The sequence below is a fragment of the Brachyhypopomus gauderio genome, chromosome 12 (genome assembly GCF_052324685.1).
Source record: "Brachyhypopomus gauderio isolate BG-103 chromosome 12, BGAUD_0.2, whole genome shotgun sequence".
In the NCBI taxonomy this organism is placed as follows: domain Eukaryota; kingdom Metazoa; phylum Chordata; class Actinopteri; order Gymnotiformes; family Hypopomidae; genus Brachyhypopomus; species Brachyhypopomus gauderio.
Window position 1 is genome coordinate 7,103,830 of NC_135222.1, and position 25,725 is coordinate 7,129,554.

At 43.0% G+C, this 25,725-nt stretch overlaps 4 protein-coding genes across 4 annotated transcripts; 3 read left to right on the plus strand and 1 right to left on the minus strand.

Annotated features, from left to right (window-relative positions):
• Positions 1–297: 297 nt before the first annotated feature.
• On the plus strand, positions 298–7,747 carry thop1 (thimet oligopeptidase 1). Its single transcript, XM_077024771.1, has 13 exons — positions 298–435; positions 1,045–1,251; positions 2,032–2,180; positions 2,443–2,550; positions 2,673–2,775; positions 2,949–3,109; positions 3,252–3,387; positions 3,586–3,952; positions 4,099–4,300; positions 4,403–4,589; positions 6,110–6,238; positions 6,848–6,984; positions 7,083–7,747. Exons 1-13 carry the CDS (start codon positions 423–425, stop codon positions 7,242–7,244), a joined length of 2,061 nt encoding a protein of 686 aa, XP_076880886.1. The 5' UTR covers positions 298–422; the 3' UTR covers positions 7,245–7,747.
• A 135-nt stretch (positions 7,748–7,882) lies between these two features.
• Positions 7,883–17,780, plus strand: nwd1 (NACHT and WD repeat domain containing 1). Its single transcript, XM_077024770.1, has 20 exons — positions 7,883–8,466; positions 8,568–8,748; positions 9,019–9,104; positions 9,396–9,512; positions 9,624–9,978; positions 10,070–11,336; positions 11,441–11,644; positions 11,811–11,970; positions 12,062–12,179; positions 12,262–12,426; positions 12,826–13,023; positions 13,213–13,335; positions 13,431–13,633; positions 13,809–14,069; positions 14,173–14,263; positions 14,590–14,738; positions 15,811–16,084; positions 16,326–16,879; positions 17,078–17,183; positions 17,460–17,780. Exons 2-20 carry the CDS (start codon positions 8,631–8,633, stop codon positions 17,762–17,764), a joined length of 4,854 nt encoding a protein of 1,617 aa, XP_076880885.1. The 5' UTR covers positions 7,883–8,466; positions 8,568–8,630; the 3' UTR covers positions 17,765–17,780.
• A 78-nt stretch (positions 17,781–17,858) lies between these two features.
• Positions 17,859–20,602, minus strand: LOC143528856 (tetraspanin-33). Its single transcript, XM_077024772.1, has 8 exons — positions 20,458–20,602; positions 20,243–20,300; positions 20,020–20,144; positions 19,791–19,865; positions 19,588–19,683; positions 19,342–19,470; positions 18,816–18,977; positions 17,859–18,264 (listed from the first exon to the last, which is right to left on the minus strand). The coding sequence occupies exons 1-8, from the start codon at positions 20,512–20,514 to the stop codon at positions 18,157–18,159; spliced, it is 810 nt and encodes a 269-aa protein (XP_076880887.1). The 5' UTR covers positions 20,515–20,602; the 3' UTR covers positions 17,859–18,156.
• Positions 20,603–21,353: 751 nt separating this feature from the next.
• Positions 21,354–24,938, plus strand: reep6 (receptor accessory protein 6). The gene is made up of 5 exons (XM_077024140.1): positions 21,354–21,480; positions 22,134–22,227; positions 22,384–22,522; positions 22,748–22,916; positions 24,760–24,938. Exons 1-5 carry the CDS (start codon positions 21,354–21,356, stop codon positions 24,936–24,938), a joined length of 708 nt encoding a protein of 235 aa, XP_076880255.1.
• The last annotated feature ends 787 nt before the right edge of the window (positions 24,939–25,725 follow it).

Genomic DNA, 25,725 nt, shown 5'->3' on the forward strand with positions numbered 1-25,725 from the left:
AGCATTAAGTATCATTGGGGGCAATTTATTCTAGATATATGTGTTCTGCTTACGAATTAATTAAATTGTCTGCAATAAAGATAATTACATTCTAAGTGAGAGTTTTTTCCACTGAGGTTTATTTTAATAAAATGAATACAAATTACAAAGAGCAATATTTAAAAAGCATTTAAGATGGTATACAAAACAAAAAAAGCAGCGGTAAACTCGTAACTTGCAGTTTCTAGTTTTCCCCACGTTATATCCGACAGGCCTGTCGCAGTTCTTAAAGGGTGGGTCGCACTGATTGACACCCAGATGGTCCAATCGTTTTGCTGGGCTGCGTAACTCGTAATCTTAGGCGGGATTATCCTAGCAATTTACACGGGCTGCTCGTGGAGTATCGCACATTGATTTAGCTAGCTAGCAAACCGTATAAAATAATGGCACCTACAGGTAAGTTAGGACATTTGGGGATTTTGCCACAGTAACTGATATTTAAAAAATATATTTTACTTTTTTGTTCTGCTAGTGGTATATGTTGCCCAACAGTTCAATAAATAACATTTAGTCCATACCTAGCTAACTAGCTAGGTTGTATACATAGCTGGGAAAACATCACTAGCTAGCCACCAGTTATGCTACATTGTGCCACCATTACAAACACACGTTAACTACCTCTAGCTAAACCGCTGACCTCCATATCCTCTAAAGTGTTTTATTCGTAACAGTCGTTTTTTGGGAGGAAACGTCCTACTGTTCGGGTGTCAAGCCTTCTGTCAAGCCTAACCTGCTAGCTAGGACACCGGTGTCTTACTTGCGGTTAGCCGGTTAGCTAGCCAGTTATTATGATCCTGTCATGGTGAATTGTGTTCTGTCATTCTTAGTAAATTAATGAGAATTATAGCAATAGCTTTTCGACAGTAATTTTTCCATATCACTAGCGAATTTTAACTTATTTTAAATCCATGAATAATGGGGAAAATGTCTGCTTATATCTTAAAAGCATATCTGACCTGGCTGGTTCAATTAAAAATAAATACTTTTTACTGTATTCTCATTCAGGTGAAGTGGTATTTGGCAGTGTGAACAGAGTTTGTTCAGAGAATCGTTTGCGCTGGGATCTTACACCCGATCAAATAAAAGAGCAAACGGATGAGCTCATTGCGAAGACCAAGAAGATCTATGACATTGTTGGGGCCCTGGACTTGGCTAGTGTCGACTATGAGAACACCCTGAAGGCCCTAGCCGACGTGGAGGTGGAGTACACAGGTAATCACTTTTTATTCACGTGTATGTCGGATATGTATGTTTAATACACATTAAAAATAACCATAACATTTTTATTTTTCAAGGCAAGTGTTTTTCATACGCAAAAAACAGTTTTGGTCAATATTAATAGCTCAAAGAGACACAGAACGTGGGTCTTGGATCTATTGAATATTAACAGTCAATTCCTCAAAATTCTTGAGTTGTATTAAGATTTAAGGCCGGCTTTTCTCAAAGACAAGCTGTCGTGTAACAAATGGAATAACTTTCATTATCACTATTGTAAATGATGTAAAGGAAAAAAACAAAGAACCAAATAGCTCCCCTGACTCAGAAGCAAATCTATATGTAAAGGTATACACACCATTCAGCACTTTGGACATAAACACTGGCCAGCCAATTCACAACAGCGGTGGTTTAGTAACACTGTTACTGTGGTTTGGTATGGCACTGTTTTAGTAAAATAGCAGAGGCACTTGAAATGTGTGGTGTGTGTGTATGTGTGTATATATATATATATATATATATATATATATATATATATAAACTTAAATATAAAGAATGTCTTCTGTTCCTGTTTCCACATCGATATTGAAACTGCCATGATAGGCCCTTGTGTGGGATGCTTTCATATAAGCAGTCATTATTATGGGACTTACAATATCTTGATATCAAATCTAAACTCGTACTTGACTCATCTTGAGACATTAAACTACTGAGAACAGCCTTTTACTTTTCGTAGCATTAGTATCAGATGTGTGTAACCCTTGCTCTCTTTTTCAGTCCAGCGGAATATGCTCGATTTCCCCCAGCATGTGTCCCCCTGTAAGGATGTGCGCACAGCCAGCACTGACGCAGACAAGAAGCTCTCGGAGTTTGATGTGGAAATGAGTATGAGGGAGGATGTGTACCAGAGGATTGTTGCTCTTAAGGTCAGCTAAATGTTTCGAGGTTGTGCGTATGTGTGTTGTTATTTTTTCCCCAGCTAGATTGTTGCATTTATTGGAGTGCCTATTGCGATTAGTCAATCCAAGTGCAAAGTCACAGCACAAGGAGAAAAGCCATAAAACTGAAGGCAGCTCATGGCTTATTCATTATTATTAACTTCTCTACAGTAGGAATCCCATTCCTTCAGGATGACGATGACAAGTTATTTCATTTTCAGTGCTTCTGAAATGTCATACTTTTTTTCAGGAGAAACTAAAGGGGGAGAGTCTTGGCTCTGAAGCTAAGAGATATATGGAGAGATTGATCAAGTTGGGAGAGAGAAATGGGCTCCACCTTTCCAAGGACAAACAAGAGGTCAGACGTCATTAGCTGTTAACCGCTGTATAAATACTTTTCTTTTTAATCAGTGTCTTGTGAAGAAAACCAGTGCAGTGTAATAAATATCTTGCCTAAAGGGATTTTATTTCTTGTAACAGGAGATCAAGAACATAAAGAAGAAATTGAGTACTATGTGTATTGATTTCAACAAGCACTTGAATGAGGACACAACTAGTCTCTCTTTCACTCAGGAGGAACTGGGTTAGTATGAATCTTTATGGTTTTTTTCATAGTGAAATTTGTGTAAAAAGGTATGGAAACTTTGGCTTCAAAGTGTTGGTTATGATCTTTTCCTGATTTCTGACCAGCAAAGAACAATTCTGCTTAGGCTTGGTAGGTTTGCTAAACAACACCTTAACGATGGTCTGTCATAGGTGGCCTTCCTGATGATTTCCTTAACTCCTTGGAGAAGGAGGAGACTGGAAAGTTGAAGTTGACCCTCAAATACCCTCACTATTTCCCCACTATGAAGAAATGCTATGTCCCAGAGACGCGCAAAAAATTAGAAGAAGCCTTCAATTCCCGCTGTAAAGAGGTTGGAGTTCTGCTACTTGTGTTTAATGTAGAGTTATCTCGCACTTTTATATTTGTATTAGAATTGTAAAACTAAACTATATGATGCCATATTTTCTGGTTTTTAAGACCTGAAGCTTTAACCAATGAACTTTCTTTCACAGGAGAACTCTGCTATCCTGAAAGAGTTGGTGGAGTTACGTTCTCAAAAGAGTGCTCTGCTGGGCTTCAGCACCCATGCTGACTTTGTGCTGGAGATGAACATGTCTAAGGTGTCCCAGAAAGTTGCTACATTCCTTGGTAATCACTTTGCTTTCAGGTTCTGATTAAGTAGCCCAAAACCCAATTAATCTGTGCCCATCGGGAGGAACATTTGAGCATCTTTGCTTAGCTTTCAAGAGATGATGGTGAATAGTCTTGATCCTCACTGTTGGAGCATTCTTCAACATGTCCGTTTTGAAACATTGATGCTCATCGTTCCTGCCTTGTTCTTGTTAGAGGATCTGGCCCGGAAGCTTAGGCCCCTGGGTGAGGAGGAGCGCGCCGTCATCCTGAACCTGAAGGAGAAGGAGTGCCAGAAAAGGGGATTCCCCTTCGATGGCAAGCTGTATGCATGGGACACGCGCTACTTCATGACCCAGGTGGAAGAGACCCAGTATGCTGTGGACCAGAACCAGCTGAAGGAGTACTTCCCAATGGAGGTGGTGACCCATGGACTCCTGGACATCTACCAGGAGCTGCTGAACCTCTCCTTCCAGCAGGTGGAGGCTGCCCCTGTGTGGCATGAAGATGTCACGGTCTATTCTGTCAAGGACCGCACCCTTGGTCAAGTGGTGGGCCAGTTCTACCTGGATTTATTCCCCAGGTATGAGGATTTATTTTAACCTTTTATGAACACATTTTGCAAAGGAATTTTCAAAATTTTTTGCTAACATCCGGTTAAATGTTTTTTTTTTTTTTTTCATGATGTAGCCTGATGTCATTAATACCAATAATTCTTCCTCTTGGCAGAGAGGGAAAATACGGACATGCCGCATGTTTTGGCTTGCAGCCTGGCTGTTTGCTGCCTGATGGAACCAGGCAGATGGCTGTAGCAGCCATGGTGGCTAACTTCAGCAAGCCCACCGCCGATGCCCCTTCCCTGCTGCAGCACGACGAGGTGGAGACCTACTTCCACGAGTTTGGCCACGTCATGCACCAGCTCTGTGCCCAGGTCTGTAACCTAGACCCCTTGGTCTGTGTCCTAGACCCCTGGGGTCTGTAACTCTACCCTTCTTTACTAGTCCCACGACGTCCCTTCTGGTGTGTTTTGCAGGCGGACTTTGCCATGTTCAGTGGAACTCACGTGGAGAGGGACTTTGTGGAGGCGCCGTCTCAGATGCTGGAGAACTGGGTGTGGGAGAAGGAACCACTTCAACGCATGTCCAAACACTACAAGACTGGAAAGCCCATCCCAGAAGATCTACTGGAGAAACTCATCAAGTCCCGGCTTGCCAACACTGGTAACAACTTTCACTTCACTTAACATGGAGTAAACTGAGTTTGTGTTGGATTGTTGGTAGGCAAGGTTTTAATTTACACAATTGATTGATTAAATGTATAGTGTGTGTGTGCGCGCGCACAAACCAGTGAAATTGAGAACTGCTGTATTCAGAATCATGGAATCAGTCAGCTGCAAGGTACTCTGTGTTTAAGGACCAAACTGCTCCGTGACCAAAGTTGTTGTGTAAGACTTAAACCTTGCACTGCAGGCAGCCCTTAAACAACATAGTTGGCTTGCTTGAACCTTTTGAATGGACCTATGATAAAAAGAATTAGCTGCCTGGTTCTCTTTGTTCCATAATTTCTAGGCCTGGTGCAACTGATGAGCATCAATAGGGCCTTCAGATGGGCAGCCTGGAAAACTCCGCCCACATGGTTTAATTACTGCAGCTGGTTCATGGAATCATGAGCCATACATGTTCATCAATGGCATCACTTGTCTTTTAAATGCTGCAATGTGTGCCAAGATAAACACACGCACTGATGCTTCCAATCTAACTTCTTTTAGATGGGATAAAATGTTGCAATTTAAATTATCTATAAAAAAAATAAAGGAGTTTTTTTTTATTTACAGATTTGCCCAAATATCAATAATTGAAACATCAACATTTATGTAGCTTTAACACGCACATGGATCCTTTCACTTAATACACATGTCGGCAATGCTCCGGGGACCTCCTCAATAAGTATATGTACTCCCTTAAGAAAGATGACTTGACTGTGGTTTCGTCATGCACAGCATGACAAACAAGCACACACTCGGAGTGACTTAACGTCTCCGCTAGCCTGTTTAGATCTACATCCTGCTATAATAAAAAATTGGATTTCTCATTAAAAACAGAGGTCCTCTTGAATTGCTCAAATGCATTGAGTAAGTATTTTTGCAGTTTTTACAGCTGACGTTACAAAAACTCCCATCCAGTAAATCAGTGTTCTTTCAGTTAGAAAACTTATTTAAAAAAAAAAAAAATTCATTAGCTAATTCAGTATCCTCAAATCGTTAAAAAGCATGGACATTGAATGGAACACATGATCAAAATGCCCGCAAGCATCTATTGCAGGTATCACCAAATGGCGGACCGCGGTCCGGATCCGGACCCGAACGCCGTCCTGTCCGGACCCAATTACATTCCTGATTAACTGGATACGGACCCAAATGCCAAAAAAATTTTAACGGGAGACTATATTCTAAACCGGAGACGAGTGTTACGTTCGCCACCCCCCCCCCCCCCCCCCCCCCCCCCCCCCCCCCCCCCCCCCGCTCAACAACTTTCGTTCGCCACCGCGGACCCGGACCTAAGGTCTGAGCTATCTGCCAAAAATGGACCGCGGAAAGATTTAATTGATTACCCCTGATCTATTGTTTCCTTTGTAACCGTATGGTTTAGTGCTTCTGTGCTCAGCTGGTTGTACATGTGAGAATGCTTCATGTTTTCCTCAAATGTTTCCTCTCACTGACCTGTTTCTGTATGTTGCTCAGGTCTGTTCAACCTGAGGCAGATTGTGCTGGCTAAAGTAGACCAAGCTCTCCACACCAAGACAGGACTGGACCCAGCGGAGGAGTATGCCAAGCTCTGTCAGGAGATCCTGGGAGTGCCAGCCTCCCCAGGTGAACACACGCTGCCGTTAGCCACATCTCTGCTGTGGCCCTGGGCCTTATGTCCACAATTATTTTAAGGGTTTACTGGAAATGGAACATAAGTGTAGATCAGAAAGAGGTCAGAGAAGAATGGAAAATCGCGTAAAGAAACTATGCCTAGTCTTAATCGCATATTCAGCATTGGTGTGTAGAACGTCAGCTCAGAACGCTGTGTCTTAATAGTCTTTGTCTACTAGTGGTCAATAACAGTTGCGTCAGGTGAGAGTTTTGTCCAGTGGGACACATTGTTATCAGAACGGCACCAGTGAGGTTTAGGAGAAAGTAGGAGGGTCCTGTTTGGAATACAGTCTCCCAACACATCGATAAGATCCCTGGAGAAAAGTAGCAGGATCCTGATGGATTTGAATTTGGTACAAGCACCATGAGGCATGTGACATACATCAGGTCAGCTGACTGACTGAACCGGGCCCTGTATGCTGGACCTTATGCATGTTGTCTGTCTTTATGAACAGTGCTAACGAGAAGACTAGTTTTTTAAAAATAATAGAAATTGCATCTGTATCGAAACCGTATTCCGAAAAGGGTGTAGAGCTAACTGGGTTGTTATTTTGGATGCAGGGACAAACATGCCGGCCACCTTTGGCCATTTGGCAGGTGGGTACGATGCCCAGTACTACGGTTATCTCTGGAGTGAGGTCTTCTCCATGGACATGTTCTATGCACGCTTCAGAAAGGAGGGCGTCATGAACCCCAAGGTCAGTACAAACTGCCATTTACAGCTGTGATTAATTTACGACGAGTGGAAGAGAAACGCTTGAGATAAATCATAACATGACTTTGCTGTGCCCTCCAGGTGGGTCTGGACTACAGGAACTGTATCTTGAAACCGGGAGGCTCAGAGGATGCGGTAGAAATGCTGAAGAAATTCCTGGGACGAGAGCCCAAGCAAGAGGCCTTCCTCTTGAGCAAAGGACTTTCAGTTGAACTGGAGCCGGGCACGCCGTGTGCTTGCTGACCAGTTACACCTGCACTAGAGTGCATTATCCATGCCTCTCTGGGGAAGATGTATCGCGCACTAGAGACTGATCACTCCGATCTGTCTTACTACCCTAAAATGTCTCTTATTCTCTCACAAGTTATCTCAGCAGTTATACTTGATCTATGGTTCAAAACATGTTCAGATGCTGTTCTCTCTCTCTCTCTCTCTCTTGAGCCATGGATAGTCGTTTTAAAAATGTAAAATTGTATTGAATCAAGTGAGCAGAAAAGAAAACATTTAGCAAAATGACCTTTTGACTGTGTACTTCGTTTTTAGCCCTAGTTGTTTGGTTACTTTTTCAAGTGAAAGAATCTCCATAGTAAATTCACTTAATAGTCATCACTGTATGAAGTGAAATGTGAAGAGGTTAATGTGATATGAATATTCGTATACAAGTTACCAGTTGCTGGCCCACTGCGTAAATGGGAAAATGTGCTTAATCATATTCTCAATTTGAGGCAAAAATCATTCCGGCTATGCAGGTGTGTGTGTTTTGTTTTTTTATTACTATTTTTTATAAGCTGTCAGTTCTGCCAGGTGCATTCAGGCTCTGAGCTCTTGCTATACGATGTACTTGTGGACACTTAAGTCTCCGTGTCCCTTCAGGACTGTGCAGTGAGCCATGGGAGTCTGGGGATCTGTGCTACACGTGGCCACGTTTAATTGATGCAAAGGGTATATTGCTGCACAGTGGAGTTGATGAGTGTTTTATTTTCTTTTATAATTGCTCTTGAAGGTCTAGTAATACAGCAAGTGCAGGTTATTGGATTATTGTAGCCATTCCTGGTGAAATTACAGGTTTAGACGAGTGAAGGCTTATTAAGATGCTGTGGGAAGCCATGTGCACTTTGGAAAATGTTGAGAAATGCACTCAAACCCTTTAATTAATGACATTTTACAAATGCATTTTAAATTATCCTTGTTGTGAGAAATCACAAGGCATCTCCAACTGTTACACTTTATGCCTAAAGGCTCTTTTAACAGGCTAACCTGCTCCAGGTAATTAAGTGGAGCAACACCTGCTAGCTCTCCCAGGGGTCCATCACTAAGGCAGGGAGAAGGTTGTAAACAAAAGTTCCTCCAGGTGTGCCTGGTCTCTGTGGATAAAGTGTTGAAGAAAATAAGAGTACAAATATGATCCGATGAGCAGTCCACCACTGTCTTTAGTCCAGGTTGTAAGCACCTTCACCACAGGAAGGTAAGTCGTGTACGCTGTGTTGCCAACACGCTCACCGATGGCAGCAGTGTGCAAATGAGGCAGCGGTGCCTAATCGAGTCCTGTGCTTCATCGTGAAGCAGTGCGGGAGATCGGAGCAGAGCGGTGACTCGCCGGCTGGAGCTGGTAGGTGGCGGGGGGCAAGCATGGCTGTTCTGGGGATGGTGGAGGCTCTGGACGTGGGAGCACTGCGTGGACACAACACTCACGGTCTGCAGCTCCAGTCCAGCATTGTGAGGATGTTCATCAGCTCTACGTTCTCAGGTACAGAGCCTGCAGAAGAGTCTCCCTAGTGGCTTAGGACATTTAGATTAGCTGTAGGACTTTTTAATTTGTGAACTATTTGGCTAAATATTTGGTCTTTTGTAACTATTTTAACTAATTCAGTGGAATGATCAATGAAATTATTTTTATCTATAAAATAAAAATGTCAATAATAACAATTTTGCATATAAATATAGCCAAATGCCATGGTATAGTTTTCCTTGTTCATAGCATACATTACTGTAATTTCTCTTAATTGGCATCTGCCAGATTTTGCCAGTGAAAGGAATGCGTTTTGGGACAAGGCCTATTCAGATTTACAGGACTTCTGTCAGAACCTGGGCTTGGTCCTTGAGGTTTGTACTCTTGCTATGTCGGAGATTCTCTAACTCCAAACTAGAAACCTGTGTGCAGTTAATCAGTCCTAATGGTTTTGGGTGCAGAACAGAAATTACATTTTCACAATGATAATCATGTGTTGCTACTTCAAATAAATGTACTACTTTATTTTTCTCTTTTGAGTACATCATCTTATTCACTTATTGTCTTATTGCGTCTTAAAGACGTAAATGCCATTACTTAATTTGCTGTTTTTCGTATATCTGGATTACATTTTGAACTTAATTTTGAAATTTAAATTCTCTTAGGTTGTAGATTTTAGATGGGGTTTGAGCAGTTCCACTACTTTTGATCACCTGACTACTGAGCTGTGCCTAAAGGAGATACAGCTGTGTCATCAAGTGTCATCTGGCCCTAGTTTTATTGTAAGTGTTACTTTTCTATCAAATCAAAATGTGTTTAATGGATCATTTATAGACTGTGGCCTTTGCTGACTAGATTGGGTGTTTTCCTGTTCCATTGTTGGGCATTCACAGGCTTTAGTAGGAAGTCAGTATGGTCGTCGTCCAATCCCTCACGCCATAGCAGAGAATGAGTTTGAGCTTTTGCTCAGTAAACTTTCCAAAGACCAAGAGGGTTTGATGCTTCTTAATCAGTGGTTCATCAAAGACACCAACTCGGTACCTCCCGAATACGTCCTTCAGCCAGTCGCCGAGCATTACCCTCATTACGCCGACGCCGAGCCTGGTTCGGAGGCGCAGCACGACGCTGATGTCGTGGCGTGGACCGTAACGGAGGGTCGACTTATGCAACTGTTCTACACGGCCGCACTGGCAGCAGAGAGGGACGGGGACGTCGGTGCAGAACAGATACGCAACCTCTCCAAATCACGTGAGAGGATTTGATTTGATTGTCATAATCCGTTTAGTAAAAATGCAGATCTCACATCATGGTGTTTTTCTTTGCTTGGTTCGTCATACAGTGACGGAGTGGGAACTGGAGAAGGGTTTTCTCGCTTCTAAGCGGGACGGCCCTTCAGCGGTTGTGGTGGTGAGGGAACTGCCTCCTCTGAAGAAGAGTGAACAACAGAAGCGCAGCAGTGCGTTCTTTGACGTCACAGCCGATGGCCTCCTGGACACCGAGGCTCAGGAGCTCTTGAACGTCCTCAAACGGCGTCTTTATGACGCCCGTGCTGGCAGCCTCGACCTCCGCTCCATAGAGCTTGGCAAGGGCGCGATGGACACGAGTCGCAAAGAGCACAGGGACTACCTGGACGACTTCTGTGACCTGATCGCGTCTCGGGTAAAGGCGAAGATTAGCCGGCAAGCTGCTCCGCCCACGGGTCCCGGGTGGCCCTGGTTTCAGCAGGAGCTCCTCCATCATGCGACGCTGAGCGACGAGAAGTGCGCCATCTTCACCGGGCGAGATGGCCTTCTGGGCAAGCTCTGCCTCAGGATGTGGGAGTCCACAAACATCTCACACGCGCCCCTCGTGGTGTATGGACCTCCAGGGATGGGCAAGACCGCCATGCTCTGTAAGCTGGCTCGGGAGATGCGTTCCGTTCTGGAACCGCAGGCGGTGGTTGCGTGGAGATTGCTCGGCACGTCTCCGCTCAGCTCAGACGTGGACTCCGTCCTCAAAGGGGTGTGTGTCCAGGTCTGTGGCGCTTTTGGACTGGCGACCCCCTGCCCGCAGACAGCAAATACTCACGAGAAACTGGTGAGGTTTTTCCGTGCAATGCTGCAGACCGTATCGCAACAGGGAGAAACGCTCCTTCTCATCATGGATGGTCTGGACAACCTATCGCAGGCCAACAATTGTCATAAATTGCACTGGCTTCCCAAAGAAATCCCCCCCAATGTTCATTTGGTCGTATCTACCCTACATACAGGAATTCCTTTGGAGAGCTTGAGAGTACATGTTAACGATGATCAATATTTCTTTGAAGTGGACCCACTGACTTGCGATCAAGGGCAGAGCGTTGTGGACGCCTATATGAACGCCGCTGGGCGGAGACTCACCTCGGAGCAGGCAGACGCCATACTGCACAGCTTCCAGCAGAGCGGTAGTCCTCTGCACCTGAGGCTATTGCTGGACATGGCAAAGCAGTGGTCTTCCTACACTGCTGTGTCTGACATGTGCCTTGGCAGTTCTGTACATGAAGTGATATCACAGTACCTTCAGGCACTTGAGATGAAGCATGGTAGACAGCTCGTGTGCCACGCTCTGGGTTACATCAGCTTATCAAGGTTCGGACACTGTATTGACCACATCTGCACTTGTACACCATTTCTGGGAGGAGCTAAATCTGTGCTGTGCTGGGTTTTTCTTTTTTACACGTGTACGTTTGCAGATATGGCTTGTCAGAAGCAGAACTACGGGACGTCTTGTCTTTAGACGGTGATGTTCTGACGGAGGTTTACCAGAAGTGGCTCCCTCCAAACCCCACACTCCTGCGCATCCCCCCTCTCCTCTGGGCACGCCTCAGACATGACCTGGGTGGTCATCTCGCAGAGAGATGGGAACAGGGCATTTTTGTGTTGGGGTTCTCCCTCAGGTGAAATAATTTCTCTTTTTTATACTGTTATGAATCCACTGTTTTATAGTTTTACAGCAAATCTTTGATCAAGATTTCCTTGACTCCTGTTGTGCAGTGTCCCATGGGGGGTGGTGATATTCTTGCAAGCCAAACTCGAAGCTGACTCTCTAATTTTTGTTAACAGCCAGTTCACTGAGGTGGTACGAGAGAGGTATCTCTCTGTGGAGCGGAGAGTTCAAATGCACACTGTGCTCAGCGAGTACTTCTCAGGTCAGTGGAGTCAGGGCCGACCCAAACCGATACTTTTGCCTTTGCTGAAGACCCAACTGAATGCTGACAGAAAGGTATGACTGACTGAAATGGCTGCAAAATATGTATAGTGTGTTGTTGAAAACTGTGATAAACTCACAGTTTTAGGTGCCTTGTTTTCTCAAGGTGCCCTCTCAGCCCATGTGGTTCACTGAAGGAAGTGCCAATCTCAGAAAGCTGCAAGAACTGCCCTATCAGCTTGTGCATGCAGGAAAATGGGAGGAGTTGTGCCAGTCCCTGCTAGGTTAGGTTCAAAGATGAATATCAAAAGATCCCATCATAACTGCCATGGGGGATGTACTTAAAATCTGTGATTTCTCTTACAGGTAATTTGGACTGGTTGTATTGCAAGACTCTGAGCTGTGGAGTGGCCAGTGTAATCCAAGACTTGTCACTCTGTGCCAGTGTCATGGAGTCCCCTGAGATCCTCCTGATCCGAGACTGTTTCCTCCTGCTAAAGCCTACCGTAGACTTCATTGATGGGCTCATGGGTTTGTATTATTGCAGCATTATTGAAATATGTGGTGTGTTTTGTTTGTGTACACATCTTCTACATGGACATCACGTCAGTTGTATGTTGTGCAGCTGATTTCTTAATTCAAATAGTGAAATTTGGGGTGGAGATCGAATAAAATCGAATTGTTTACTGAATTCCAACATAGTAATACTAGTTTAACCATGCTGCATTAAGGATCAAAGCAGAAAGCCATTCATACATAAGCCTGACAATATTCCACATCAATAAGCTCTGAAGACACAACCAAGGCAAGGTGTGAGCTCCGCCTCCTTGTTTTGAGTCAGGTGCATTCAGAAAGGCGTTCGCGGCAGTGGTGTGGTGCACTTCCTGGCCTGCAGGTGAACTAACGTTGAGATGATCTTCTTCTTTAAAGACGCCTCCCTCCTCTTCACCGAGATCAGCAGCAGGCTTCAGCCTCTCACTCACGCGTACCCTTCCCTGATTGGACGCCTGTACTCTCAGTGCCAGGACTGGTTGGCTTCCTGCGCAGACCCAGTGCTTGTTCCCAGGTGCAGCTTCATGCAAGCCCCTGGTGGACCTTTAAAGAACACCCTCAGTGGATTTACAAAAGGCAAGCGACTATATTAATGATCTTATTGATTCATTTAGAGCTATTGGAAGGACCCATTTGCTTAAGCATGATTGTTATCTGACTAATTTCTGTATTTGGGGTGACCAATTCTGTTTGTTAATTCTAAGTGTAGCTAAACAGCACAAAGTTCCTGCTGTTGATGGTCTGTTCTATTTGCCTTGTTCATAGGAGTCACTGCTGTAGGTCTTTGCCCCAAGAGAGAGTTACTGGTAGCGGGTTCAGAGGATGGACTGTTGATTGCATGGGACTTAAAGCATCTCGAGGTGCTTCATGTATTTGTAGGACACACAGGTTAGCAAAGACTAATGTTTGTTTCAGGGTTTTTTTTGTTGTTCTTTGCAAATGGGCATGGAGGCGTGTGGTATTTACATATTCTCGCCTTCTAGGGGCGGTGCAGTCTGTGAAGCTGATAGACGGTGATGATCACTGCTTGTCTACTGGACTCGATGGCTCTCTTAGAAAATGGAGTTTGCTAAGCGGCAAACAGCTGTACTGCATTCAGGACGCAGTTGTAGTTAAAGCCCGGCCTGCTGAGCAAATCCATGTGCTGGAGTCCAGATCTGTGGTGCTGTCCAACACACAGGGAAGAGTACGCACACTTCCCGTTCTTTGTTTCTTTTGTTTCTATTTTGAATTTCATAGTTACTGCTATTCAGAACATGGACTACAAGTGTTATTGTATGTTTGTAGGTAAAAAAAAACGTGATGCATATCTAGGTCATCTGTGTATTCATCCTTCCTTCTAAACTACTGTACATGTGCAGATCAAAGCCTGGCATTTAGACACCGGTGAGATGCTTTATGAAGTGGATGGGGAAGGAGGTTGTTGGATCGTCGGTGTGTTGGGGGAGGACATGGCAGTCATGTCCCCCGATGGCCAGTTCTGGCTCCAGGACGGTTGCACTGGCCTGCAGAAATCCCACACGCTGCTCAGCTCTGCTGACAGTTTCACTCTAACCGTTGTCCTCACGCTTGCAAGGCATGGAAAGCTCCTCATGGCGTCTCGCCAGTGTTCTCTGATCTTGGTAATGGTTCCTGTCTGATCTTGGTATAACATATTAAGTCCTAACGTATTAACTTCTTCCTGCTCTGCTTCAAAGTGACTTTCACTTTGGCCTTTGTCACCAGGTTGCGGCCATGGGCAAGATGGCCGAGACTGAGCTTCCTGCTCCGGCTTCATTCATGTGTGCCTCTGATGATGAGAACACGCTCTTTGCAGGTCTTTTTCTGTTCTTCTCTTTAGCTGAATGTTCATATACATTTCCTTAATCTTCATCATTCACACCATTAAAGGGAGGGAAGGAGGGAAGGAGGGAAGGAGGGAGGGAAGGAGGGAAGGAGGGAAGGAGGGAAGGAGGGAAGGAGGGAAGGAGGGAAGGAGGGAGGGAGGGAGGGAGAGAGGGAGAGAGGGAGAGAGGGAGAGAGGGAGAGAGGGAGAGAGGGAGAGAGAGAGAGAGAGAGAGAGAGAGAGAGAGCGCGCGCGCGAGCATGCACTGATGAACATGCCGTGTTTGCTGTTCGTATCCACTGATTCCTCGGGTCAAGGCTGTGGAAGAACGCTGGTTGTTTTCAGTGTGAGGACAACATCTCTACACAGGACCCAAGACCTACTGCATGACGCTGCAGTCCTATCAGCCTTTTCCTACAGTCGTGGAAATAAAGTCATCACAGGTTCTCGGGACCAAATCATACGGGTCAGTTTCACTGGAACAGAAACTTAAAATCCTCTTTAAATGAATACCAACCAGTGTTGCGAATAACGTAGTTAAAAGTAACGGCATTAGGTAACGGCATCATTTTGTTAGTAACGGGATAATATAATTAATTACTTTTCCTGTCGTTACAACGCCGTTGACGTTGCTGGTCATTAAAAGCGATGCATTACTATATATTGATATACTAACAGTAATCCGAGCGACTGCTGCCCAGGCTAGTGAGGAGTAACAGATCTCGATAGGTCACAGTTCTTGGTGTAACACCTGTTTAACTTAACAAGTCAGTAAGCAATTGGCTAAGGCAGCGTTATGGTAGCCAATCAGAGTCAGTGTTTTTTACACGTGCGCCGAAGCACACCAGTGACACACCAAACGGAGAAGAGGCAGAAATGGCGAGTCAGGAGCAAGCCGAAGAAAAATTTGCATTTTCAAGGTGGCGATATAAACATTATTTAAGAAAATACTAGAAGTTCCTGAATGTCTACCAGACTGGGTATTTGATTTATTTAATTAAGAATAGAGATTTTATTGTTAAGTTTGCTTCTGTTGTGAACAAACCAGTTGAATCGGGTTGAGAAAATTTAATTTTATTTGATAGATGTAAATGCACTTTATATAGTGTAATCCTGCACTGGTCTGTTGATGTGCAATAAATATCAAGTTAAACAACTTTCTGATCTACTCATTTCAACTGACTGTGAAAACTGCTTTTCAAAAAATCCTTACTCATTGCCATATAACTTTTTTTAAACTGTAATGCAAATAGTTACTTTCCCTGGTAACGAGGTACTTTTATTATAGAGTAATTTAGTTACTAACTCAGTTACTTTTTTGAACAAGTAGTGAGTAACTATAACTAATGACTTTTTTAAAGTAACGTTCCCAACACTGATACCAACCAATCATTTTAGTTTGTTTTCACAGGGAGTCTAAACTGAAAACCATAGCAAGATAACCTAGTGACATGGTTCACTGGACTATTACATTGTAATGCACAAGGAACAGAACTGATGGCTGTATGCTGATATTCAATGTTGTCTGTCAATCGAAGGTTTGGGGTTTAATCACTGGACAGCTGCTGGATTCCATCAGCGGAATGGGGTCTCCTGTCACCTTCGTGTCTGTGCATGATGGCACCATCATCTCTGCATCCAGCAGCTCCCCCCGCCTCAAACTCTGGCAGCTAGCCTACGATCCCAACCACAGACGCCAGGCCTGTATTCCTGCCAACTGCTCGAGAGTGGTCATATCCAAAGATGGCAACACCATACATCTGGTTAGAGAAGATGACGGAACAAAGGTGTTCAACTGGAGCTCCACTGAAGGCGAGTCACCGTGCTGTGAACGTTTGTAGGAATTTGAATGTAAAACAAGTGGCTCTTTCCTTGTAGTTGTGTTAAGATCTTGGAGTTTTCTTGGAGTGGTGTGAATGTAAAAATGTGGGTTCCTCAGAGAGTACACAGTGTCACTGTGTAACAGGTGTGAGTGTAAATATGTGACTTCCTCAGAGAATACATGACATCTCTGTGTAACGGGTCTGACCGTAAACCTCTACGTCTTGCTCAGGTCTATCCCGTGAATCCATGGCGGTGTCCTCTGAGGTCTGCTGTCTGGAACTGGCTCAGCAAAAGCAGCTGCTCTTCTGCGGTTTGCGCACAGGCACCGTCCTCATCTACCCCTTAGCCTTTCCCGAGGAAACCCTGTGCCTCCCCCCTCCAGAGAGCCTGCCCGCCGTGCGGAGCATGGCCATCAGCCCCCGTGAAGACCGAGTGGCTGTGGCCCATGAGGACGTGGTGCACCTGTTCGAGGTCACGGCCAGAGACAGCTTCCCCTGCGTGGAAGGCCCTTTCCACAGCTACTCGCTCACCCTTCTGCACTCGCCCGTGTCCGCCATGGCACTTTTGCACGACTGCCGCCTGCTCTACGGCACCCTCGGCGGGGAGGTGGCTGTCTACGACTTCAAAAGCGCCAAAGCAGCTGAGGTCGACCGCCATGGGGATGCTATTACCTGCGTCGCGCTGAGCAACTGGGACACGCACGCTCTGATTGGTTCTCAGGACTGTGTCCAGAAACTTTGGAGTTTGAATCCCTTGTTGCTGGATCATACTATGGAGTACAAGGTAGTGAATTTTTTAAATGAGTCATTTCAATTAAATTCTGAATATTAATTAATACATTAAATATCTATATAATGCTAAATGCTAAAACAATTGCTTTCCTGTGGTATTTGATTAAGCACAGGAGATTTGGTCCCGTAACTCCACTTGAATTCACATGCATGTGCCCTGTGCTCACTCTTTGATCTTCTCCTTGTCCAGGGCTTCTACTTTGAGGGGGTCCTGTGTGCAGCCTTTTCTGTAAATGATAAGCATGTGTTCACTGGATCTCGGGACAAAACCATCAAAGTGTGGGATGTTACTACAGGTTAGTAGTTCTGATAGGATTCATTGCTCTGAACTGAATGACTTAGCAAATTTGTTTTATTAGATGCACCAACGACATGCCTGAACTTTGATTCATTTTCATTTAAAATTCAAATGAATGCCCCAGCTTTAATTCTTGCTGTGACTCAGTACCACAATTACATTTACATTACACAAATGAAATTAGTTGCCCCTCTTGTCCTCTGCACATAGCCTCTGTGTACCGCCATGCATGTTTTAATACACTCACAATTTTTTTTTCTTGTTGCAATTGCAGGGTCTTTATTATATATACAGTATGTATATGCCACAATCATGAAAGTTACCCCCTATAAGGATGGGTTTGTAGCCATCTCTCAGGATGGGTCTTATATTAAGGAGGGTTTCCGTTGTCCTGACAGTCCGTCACCGGAGTACAACCCACTCCGGAATTTCAGGGCACGTTACCGTGTAACTTCACGTGAGAAGATCCTTGAGCGACCCCACTCCTACCTCAGAGGGGTGCAGGATTATAATCCAGCACAGTTTAACTTTGTAAACATATTCAAGACAAAACAGTCCAATACGTGTGTTCTACTATGAGAAATATGTGCACTGTGTTTTTATATATAGTTAACCATTGTGGTAGTTAGACAGAATGCTTTATGAAAAAAGATTTAAGTAGACTGTAAACATATGATGTAAACAATAGAACACAAATGTATTTATTCACATTGAGGATGTCAACATTTTGGAAAAGGCTCATTCACAGGAATTGAAAGACCATGTAATAGATTTGGTAAAGTTTGTGATTTTTGAATTTTTTGTTTTGCTTCCTTGAATCACAAACTTTTTAAAGAATCTATTCCACAAACAGTAAATGTCCCATTACATTCACATTTTAACAAGCTTTATATGTGTAAGTGATAAATTTGTTGGACATGGAACATCAAAGGGCTTTCTCCATCAGGGTTTAGGACCTTCAGGAGATCCGGTCACCTCTGGGTTGCAGAACGTTTCGTTTGGCCACCTGCTTTCTTCATCTTCTCTTGCACTGTTTGAATTTGACCAATCTGAGCAGCTGCCAGTGTGATCATACATATCTGAGAGAAAATGGAGTTAAAGAGTTTGTGAAATGTATATTACGGTTATTTTACAGTGTCACATTTTATTGATGGATGGTTGTATACATTAAAAAAATAAATTACTATATGATTTCGGATTAGAATAATTCTATGTAGCATGATTATTATCTGATCATTAAGTGAAGATCAGTTTTAAACTGATTCAATAATAGTCTTTTAACTCTCCATATGGATAAATAAATAATTCTATTAAGAAGTCTTGTATGGTAAATTTAAAAGGAAATGAGATTCTGTATAATCTGATGTGATCTGTTAGCTGTTGCTCCCATGGTGTATATATGGATGTGCACAAGTCACTGCAAGGTGCGTGTTTCCACTGGCAATGTCGTGCTTTAAGATGCCATGTAGCTAAGCTGATCTTTAGGTCACATGCATATTTATTCCCCATGTGTAAATGTGTTTGAGTCTAGCTTTACTAGAAAACAATTTATGAAACAAATCATAGTATATTATTTTATGAACTTCCAGAGAATATTGCTGAACAAAAATGTAAGTACAGCGAGACTCACCTCCAGGCAGAGTAAACTGGTGCTGAATCCTCCCAACAGCAGAAGGTTCTGTTCCCCCCACAGAACTATCTTATCCAAGCAGCCGTGGGTGTAAATTTGTTTTTTAATTGAGGATTCTTCCTTCCTCTGACTCTCGTAGCCACACATGGAATTGAACACAGTCTGAAAACAAAACCAGTCCACAGCAACAGTCTTAAAATCACATGAAGGAACATTTCTGGAAAAAACTTTTTGGCCTTTGGGAGGTTTTTGTAGATCGATAGAAAATATTTAACAAATAGCCAAATAGGTTAGTTTAAATGCTTTCTGTAGGCTATAGAATATAAATGTAGAGATAAGCTGGTCACCATATGAAACACTTGCTTCCTGGTAGATAGCAGAAAAGGAATGTTTATTTTACCTCATCTCTTATTTTACCTCTTTCTTTTTTACTATGAAATCATTAAATGTAAAAACGTGTTGTGAATATGTTGCTACTGACAGGTTAGGTGTTACTGGGTTAGAACCTTTAATCTTTGGGTCTGACCTCATTTAGTTGTCGTACACAGCAAGAGAAAGGTACTCCACAAGCCTCCAGACTGGGGTTATTTTCAGAGCAGTTAAAATATGCGTTCTGAGACCAGTCTGTGTAGTAATCCACTCCACAACACAAGAACTGCAGATGACGAACAGGGATTCATGAGCAATGTTAGAAAAATGTAATGGCAGTTAATTTTTTATTAAATTCATCTCCACATTCTGAAATGTAGCCTTGCTTATATGTCTAAAATACCTTTTTCTGAACAAAGTCGATTACATTTTCTAGGTCCATATCTTCTCTATACAGGACAACGGCTTTCTTCATAAACAGTTCTGTCCTCTCTAACACCTAGAACAGGATGAGACATCCTCATTAATGGGTGAAATGTAAGTCAGTTCATTTTACAGCAATTTGTTTGCTTCCCATGTGAACAGTAGACTGTCACTAACACGTACCATGTCCGAGAAGAGAAAACCCAGAACAGCAGCCGTGATTTGCAGCAGGAAGATGACCAATAAAATACCCAAAAACTGAAAACATCAACAGAAGTTGTATTTGCTGCACATGAATAAACAATACGTGATCGGAAATCACCACATATTCTATCTTCAATACCAAACCGATCTTACAGCCGTGATTTAAAACGCCGTTTCTTATCAACTTCGCAATAGTAGCATTTCTCACCGTTTTCAGCAGTACTGATCCATCACGCAGAGCTCCAAAACACCCCAGAAATGTGATTACAAACATAAGGGATCCAACGGTGAGCACCAGGAGAGCTGGATCGGTGGTCAGAGTATCCACCACATCTGAGAAACATGACGATATTTACTGTTAACCGGCAGATATGATGAATTATAACACATGTAAGCACGGTCGAGGAGCGGTTTGTACTGAGGGACTGTACCGTTCTCCTTCGCAACTTTCGCATAAACGCCAACACATATCAGAACACCACTTGCCACCTTAAAAAACAATTTTTGAATTCAAATTAATATATAGCTAACATGACGCATTGAAATATTGTAAGATAACACCGCTAAACTACTAAAACCATGTTTTAACGTCACATGTGTTTCGTACTTTAAATAAATGAATACACCACATTTTGATGCGACTTACCCAGAATATGTAACAGCATACAAACAGAGTGTACTTAATGGCTCTATAGGTTTTCATTACTGATATTTTCTTTTATCTGTATTGTAAAATAAAGTAAGAAAGAAAACGATTTCTAAGCTTGACATGACCCATTCGGTTCCTTTCCTGTTCCTTATTTCTTTTCTTTCTTTCTTTTTTGGTGAAGGCATGCTACAGCTTGTTAGTAATGTATTCAAAAAATCTGTCTGACAGTGTAGTCTCGGTTGTAATGTGGGATACAGTGTATATATTTTATATAACTCAAACAGAGGATTATATCACACAGCATACGTTTTTTAATTTCATTTTAATTAAGCCTTCTGTCGTGTTAAAACACAGCGAACTGAACCACGGCGGTAGTTTTGCATTGTACAGTCCTTTACTGAAACACCTTATTAGTTTGTGACAGGGGGGTTGTCTCCGCTATCAAAGGTGTTGCTCTTATTCCCTACTGGACAAAGTCTGTCAGACTCCAGCTTCAAAATAGATCATGGATGCTTGTTTAATTGTGATCGGTATTACGATTCAATTTATGTTCGCTCACTGGCACTGGCACATAGTGTGATTAATAACTTGGGAAAATGAAAAAGTTTCATAATAAAAATCTTAGTCATTATTCTTAAATGAATGCAAAAACGAGTTCTCTTTTTCACCAGTCATGACAGGTGATCCTTCTCTCTCTCGTATACAATATGGAGCATCAGAACAGTAAAGCGGATTGACTGAATAAAGTCGCTCCTTGTTATGTCAGCGAAACTACCTGTGCATTAGGTGCAGCTTAAACGCCACAGGTGTTTGCATTTATGCCTATGTGTTGTTCATTCCTCAGTCTATACATGCAAAATCCCTTAATGGGAAATATATTGCCAGGTTACTTCATGTTTTCTATCTTTAAAAAGATAAAAGACCGCGTGGAGACATTTATGAAGGAGAAGAACTGTATAACTGATTGTCTCAGCAAACTTGAAGATCAAACCGGAATTAAGAAACGTTATCTTGCAGTGGGCAAGTTAAAATTCAATTTTGCAATAGTTTTATATATTGAATTAGTCCTCAATGTAATATAACAAACTGATAGAGGACAACAGTCATAATCCTTTGAGTATTACAAGTGGGACTTGTAATCAAGTTGGTATCGTCAGGTCTTTATTTAAATTTATTAAAATAGTGTGCAAAAGTCATTGTCCCAGAATTCTACAGACTTTTCTACTTCGGTCGCCCCTTTTTGTTGTCTTCGTGATCTGCCAGGCTGCTGTTTGTTATTACTGAACTCACTTCATAACAGTGTACCAGGCGCACACATTGAGGAAGAGTTGTGCTGTTCTCTGATTTAGCTATTCTCATATTCATTCCCATCATGCTCTTACTGAATGATTTGCTTATGATACAACAGCAGCAGACCACAAATGCAAACTGTCAGAACTACTTTAGGCCTTTTAGTTCTCCTGAATTAATATATTATGAATGAATGAACCGTATAAAAGTTATGCTCTTTGTAAATACATATGCTATGTGTAATTGATTTCCCCCTTTTCTCTATACACATTTACATTTGACATTTGTCATCACAAACTATTATTACAGTGATAACTCACTATATCCATTTGCCGTTGTGTCATCACAGTGTACATTACACTGCACATGTCTTCTGTTTACAGGAGCTGTTTCAACAATGGGACTTTATTTAATAATTGGCTATGGAGCCTCCCTGCTCTGCAACCTGATTGGCTTTGCATATCCTGCATACTTCTCGTAGGTGTAATAGTTCTTATGGACTACTTGTAGCTGAATTTGCTCTGAATATTTTCAGCAAATAAAGTGGCTGTCTAGTCACTCTGTTCATGATGAGGCAACTTCAAACTGCTCACCGCTCTCACGTTTGGTCTCTGTGTTGAATCTCTACTATAGTATTAAGGCTATTGAAAGTCCAAGCAAAGAAGAGGACACACAGTGGCTTACATATTGGGTCGTCTATGGATTCTTCGGCATAGCAGAGTTCTTCTCTGATATCTTTCTCTACTGGTTCCCGTTTTACTATTTGTTCAAAGTAGGTGTGTTTCATGTGCAGTCTCAATGGGCCACATGCTTTCATGTATTATTACGTGATAATGTCAAAATGTCTGTCAAAATTTCCAAAGGTTTTGTCTGTTGCCATTATATACAAACCATTTCTATTTTAGCGCATCTGTTGTTCGATGCTGGTCTTTTATGTTCCTCCGCCCCCCCTGCCACCTCTCCCTATACCCACCCGTTGGTGTTGTGATGGTGGCAGTGCGTGTTCCTGTTGTGGTGTATGGCCCCGTTCTCCTGGAACGGCTCTCGGCTGCTGTATCTTCGTTTTGTGCGGCCGCTATTCCTCAAGTACGAAGCTGCGGTGGATAACACCTTTAGCAGCTTCAACGGGAGGGCTTTTACCGCTGCAGAGACCATCACAAGAGAGGGTAGGTGTTTGGTTGAGCAAAGCTCTAATGCTTCGTTCCTCATCTACAAATTGTAATACCTGTTGTGTTTCTGTAATTCTGAATTTAGTTTTGTTTTTCTAAGCACATTTGCCTTGTATTGACTTAGTCTCACAAATATATCACATTGATCTCACTAGTAGTAGGAGATGACCACAATACATTGATGTACTTGTGTGTGGTTTTACAGTATTAGGCTACAGCCAGACTAAAACCTAGCCAGGGTGCACACACCAGTGTATTTTAGTGCCGGTCCCAAGCCCGGATAAATAGGGAGGGTTGCGTCAGGAAGGGCATCCGGTGTAAAAACTGCGCCAAATCAAATGATGCGGATCAAAAACAGAAATTCCATACCGGATCGGTCGAGGCCCGGGTTAACAACGACCACCACTGGTGCTGTTGTCCAACAGAGCATTAGTGGAAATTGGACTACTGTTGGGACAAGGAGGAGGAGGAGGAGAGGGGGGAAGAGGGTTCTGAAGATGAAGGAGAGGAGGCAGAGCAGGAGGGTGGAGGTTAGAGTTGGTACGTTGAATGTGGGCTCTATGACAGGTAAAGGGAGAGAAGGAAGATAGATATACTGTGTGTACAGGAGACCAAGGAAGGGGAGCAAGGCCAGGAGCATTGGTGATGGCTTCATCTCTTCCATCATGGTGTAGACAGGAAGAGAAATGGAGTAGAGTTAATCCTGAAGGATGAGTTTAGTAAGAGTGTAGTGGAGGTAAAGCGAGTAAGTGACAGGGTGATCTGTGTAAAGTTAAAGATTGATGGGGTGATGATGAATGTCATCAGTGCTTATGCTCCTCAGGTAGGTTGTGATGTGGAGGAGAAAGAAGAATTCTTGAGAGAGTTAGATGAAGTTGTTTTGCAGGTTCCTAAAGAAGAGAGTGGTTATTGGAGCAGATTTAAATGGACATGTTGGTGGAGGAAACAGTGGTGATGAGGAGGTGTTGGGTAGATATGGTGTTAAAGAAAGGAATACGGAAGGACAAATGGTGGTAGATTTTGCTAAACGGATAAAGATGGCTGTAGTTAACACTTACTTTAAGAAAAGGGAAGAGCACAGGGTAACGTATAAGAGTGGGGGAAGATGCACACAGGTCGACTATATCCTCTGTAGGAGATGAAACCTGAAAGAGGTTAGTGATTGCAAGGTGTTACCAGGGGAGAGTGTAGCTAAACAGCATAGGATGGTGATATGTAGGATGGGTTTGGAGGTGAAGAAGAGGAAGAGAGTGAGAGAGTGGAACCTAAGATCAGGTGGTGGAAGTTAAAGGATGAGGACTGTGGTGTAAAATTCAGGGATGAGGTGAGGTAGGACCTTCAAACTTGCAGCAGGGTGGTCAGCTCAATGATGATTTGTATTAAGAGATCTTTAAAGTTTTCCATTTGAACCTCTTGCACACCAAGGGCCTACCAGGGGGTAGAGCAGGGCCGGAGTGGGCCCCTTTTTCAGCCCGGGAGTTTCATGCCCAAATCCGGTCCAAAATTATTTTTCCCTCCCAATCGGCCCAAACTAGAGATTGACATGAGCTGGCCCATCGGGAATCCTCCCGAATCTCCCGAATCTCCCGATTAGCCACTCCGGCTCTGGAGCCTCACATTCCATCATGGTATTTACATACCTTTCATGTTCATCTCTGTGAAATTACCAATATTTGCTATTTACTGAAAAATATGCAATACAAGTAAAAATACAATTAAGAGCTAAGTCAAAAGTCTGGAGTTTAAGAGCTTAGGCTATTGGCAGTTGATCTTTTCTCATTGTACACTACGTTGCATTTCATTTATCCTCATCTTAGACGGTTGTACTGTCTTTTGTCAGTTCTTCAGACTCTGGCAAAAAATAGAGCCATTCACCCCACTGAGTCACCTGCTGGAGAGATGCCAAGCTCAACTCCTGTAAGTGATCCACTCTCCCTCCACCGTAATGTCAAGTGCAGCTATTTTGTCTTAGAACGGTTCACCTCAGAGCTCATGTTCCTCTTGCATATGCTGATTTAACATTTTCTGAAATTATGTACACACCTCTCCCCCATTTCTATGCCTCCACCCTGTGATTCAGAAAGACCCCAGTGTAGACGAAACTGTAAGTACTTTGTAATCTTGCTCAGTAATCAGTAGATTACATATTTTTAACTCCCTAATGTATGCCATGTTTGATTTACACACAGGGGGCTGCATCCGCTCATACAAAAGCTCAAGATGTGACCGAATGAAATGGAAATCATACCTTAATCACCAGGACATCAGCATTCAGGAGAAAACAAGCCTGTGCAATAGCCAATCAGGAACCTACATTAAGACTCATGGCAATTATGTGTGCCAGTGCAGATTCCATGTCAGGTTTGCACAGTTTAATCCTGTATTATTTAAATAAGTGTCCTCATATGTGACGGTACGGAGGGCCCCCTGCCGGTTGCCCCCGTCTACAACGGCAGTTGTCTTGTTGTTGCGTTGCGTTCATCCCTCAGGTGGGCGGGACCTATGATGGTCATTTGTTTGTCTATATATGTCTTGTCTTTGTAGCGGTTGACTGCTGGTTATTATATCTTTAATTCAGATCGTGTCAGATGTTTTGCCATTTGTGGATCGTCAGCAAGACACCATTGATTTCCAGTTAATGGTGATTAACCTCTACTGTGTGTTATGATATAGAGATTCTAAAAACGCAACACAACTGTCAATAATAATCTGCAACAATAACTACCTCACCAGAATGAACATCCAAGCACAAGATCTGCTCCCCAGAACCATAACATGACTACCATAATCACTACAAATGCACCCT

Coding starts and splice junctions, on each gene's coding strand:
- thop1 (XM_077024771.1), top strand. Junction 2,776..2,948: donor TTTCACTCAGGAGGAACTGG/GTTAGTATGAAT, acceptor GGTCTGTCATAG/GTGGCCTTCCTGATGATTTC. Junction 3,110..3,251: donor TCAATTCCCGCTGTAAAGAG/GTTGGAGTTCTG, acceptor TTTCTTTCACAG/GAGAACTCTGCTATCCTGAA.
- nwd1 (XM_077024770.1), top strand. CDS start 8,631: ATGGCTGTTCTGGGGATGGTGGAGGCTCTGGACGTGGGAGCACTGCGT. Junction 12,180..12,261: donor GTTGTGCCAGTCCCTGCTAG/GTTAGGTTCAAA, acceptor TTTCTCTTACAG/GTAATTTGGACTGGTTGTAT. Junction 17,184..17,459: donor AGTGTGGGATGTTACTACAG/GTTAGTAGTTCT, acceptor TTGCAATTGCAG/GGTCTTTATTATATATACAG.
- LOC143528856 (XM_077024772.1), bottom strand. CDS start 20,514: ATGAAAACCTATAGAGCCATTAAGTACACTCTGTTTGTATGCTGTTAC. Junction 19,866..20,019: donor GATCAGTACTGCTGAAAACG/GTGAGAAATGCT, acceptor TGATGTTTTCAG/TTTTTGGGTATTTTATTGGT. Junction 18,978..19,341: donor GTGTACGACAACTAAATGAG/GTCAGACCCAAA, acceptor TTTTGTTTTCAG/ACTGTGTTCAATTCCATGTG.
- reep6 (XM_077024140.1), top strand. CDS start 21,354: ATGTTTTCTATCTTTAAAAAGATAAAAGACCGCGTGGAGACATTTATG. Junction 21,481..22,133: donor GAAACGTTATCTTGCAGTGG/GCAAGTTAAAAT, acceptor TTCTGTTTACAG/GAGCTGTTTCAACAATGGGA. Junction 22,228..22,383: donor GCATATCCTGCATACTTCTC/GTAGGTGTAATA, acceptor TCTCTACTATAG/TATTAAGGCTATTGAAAGTC.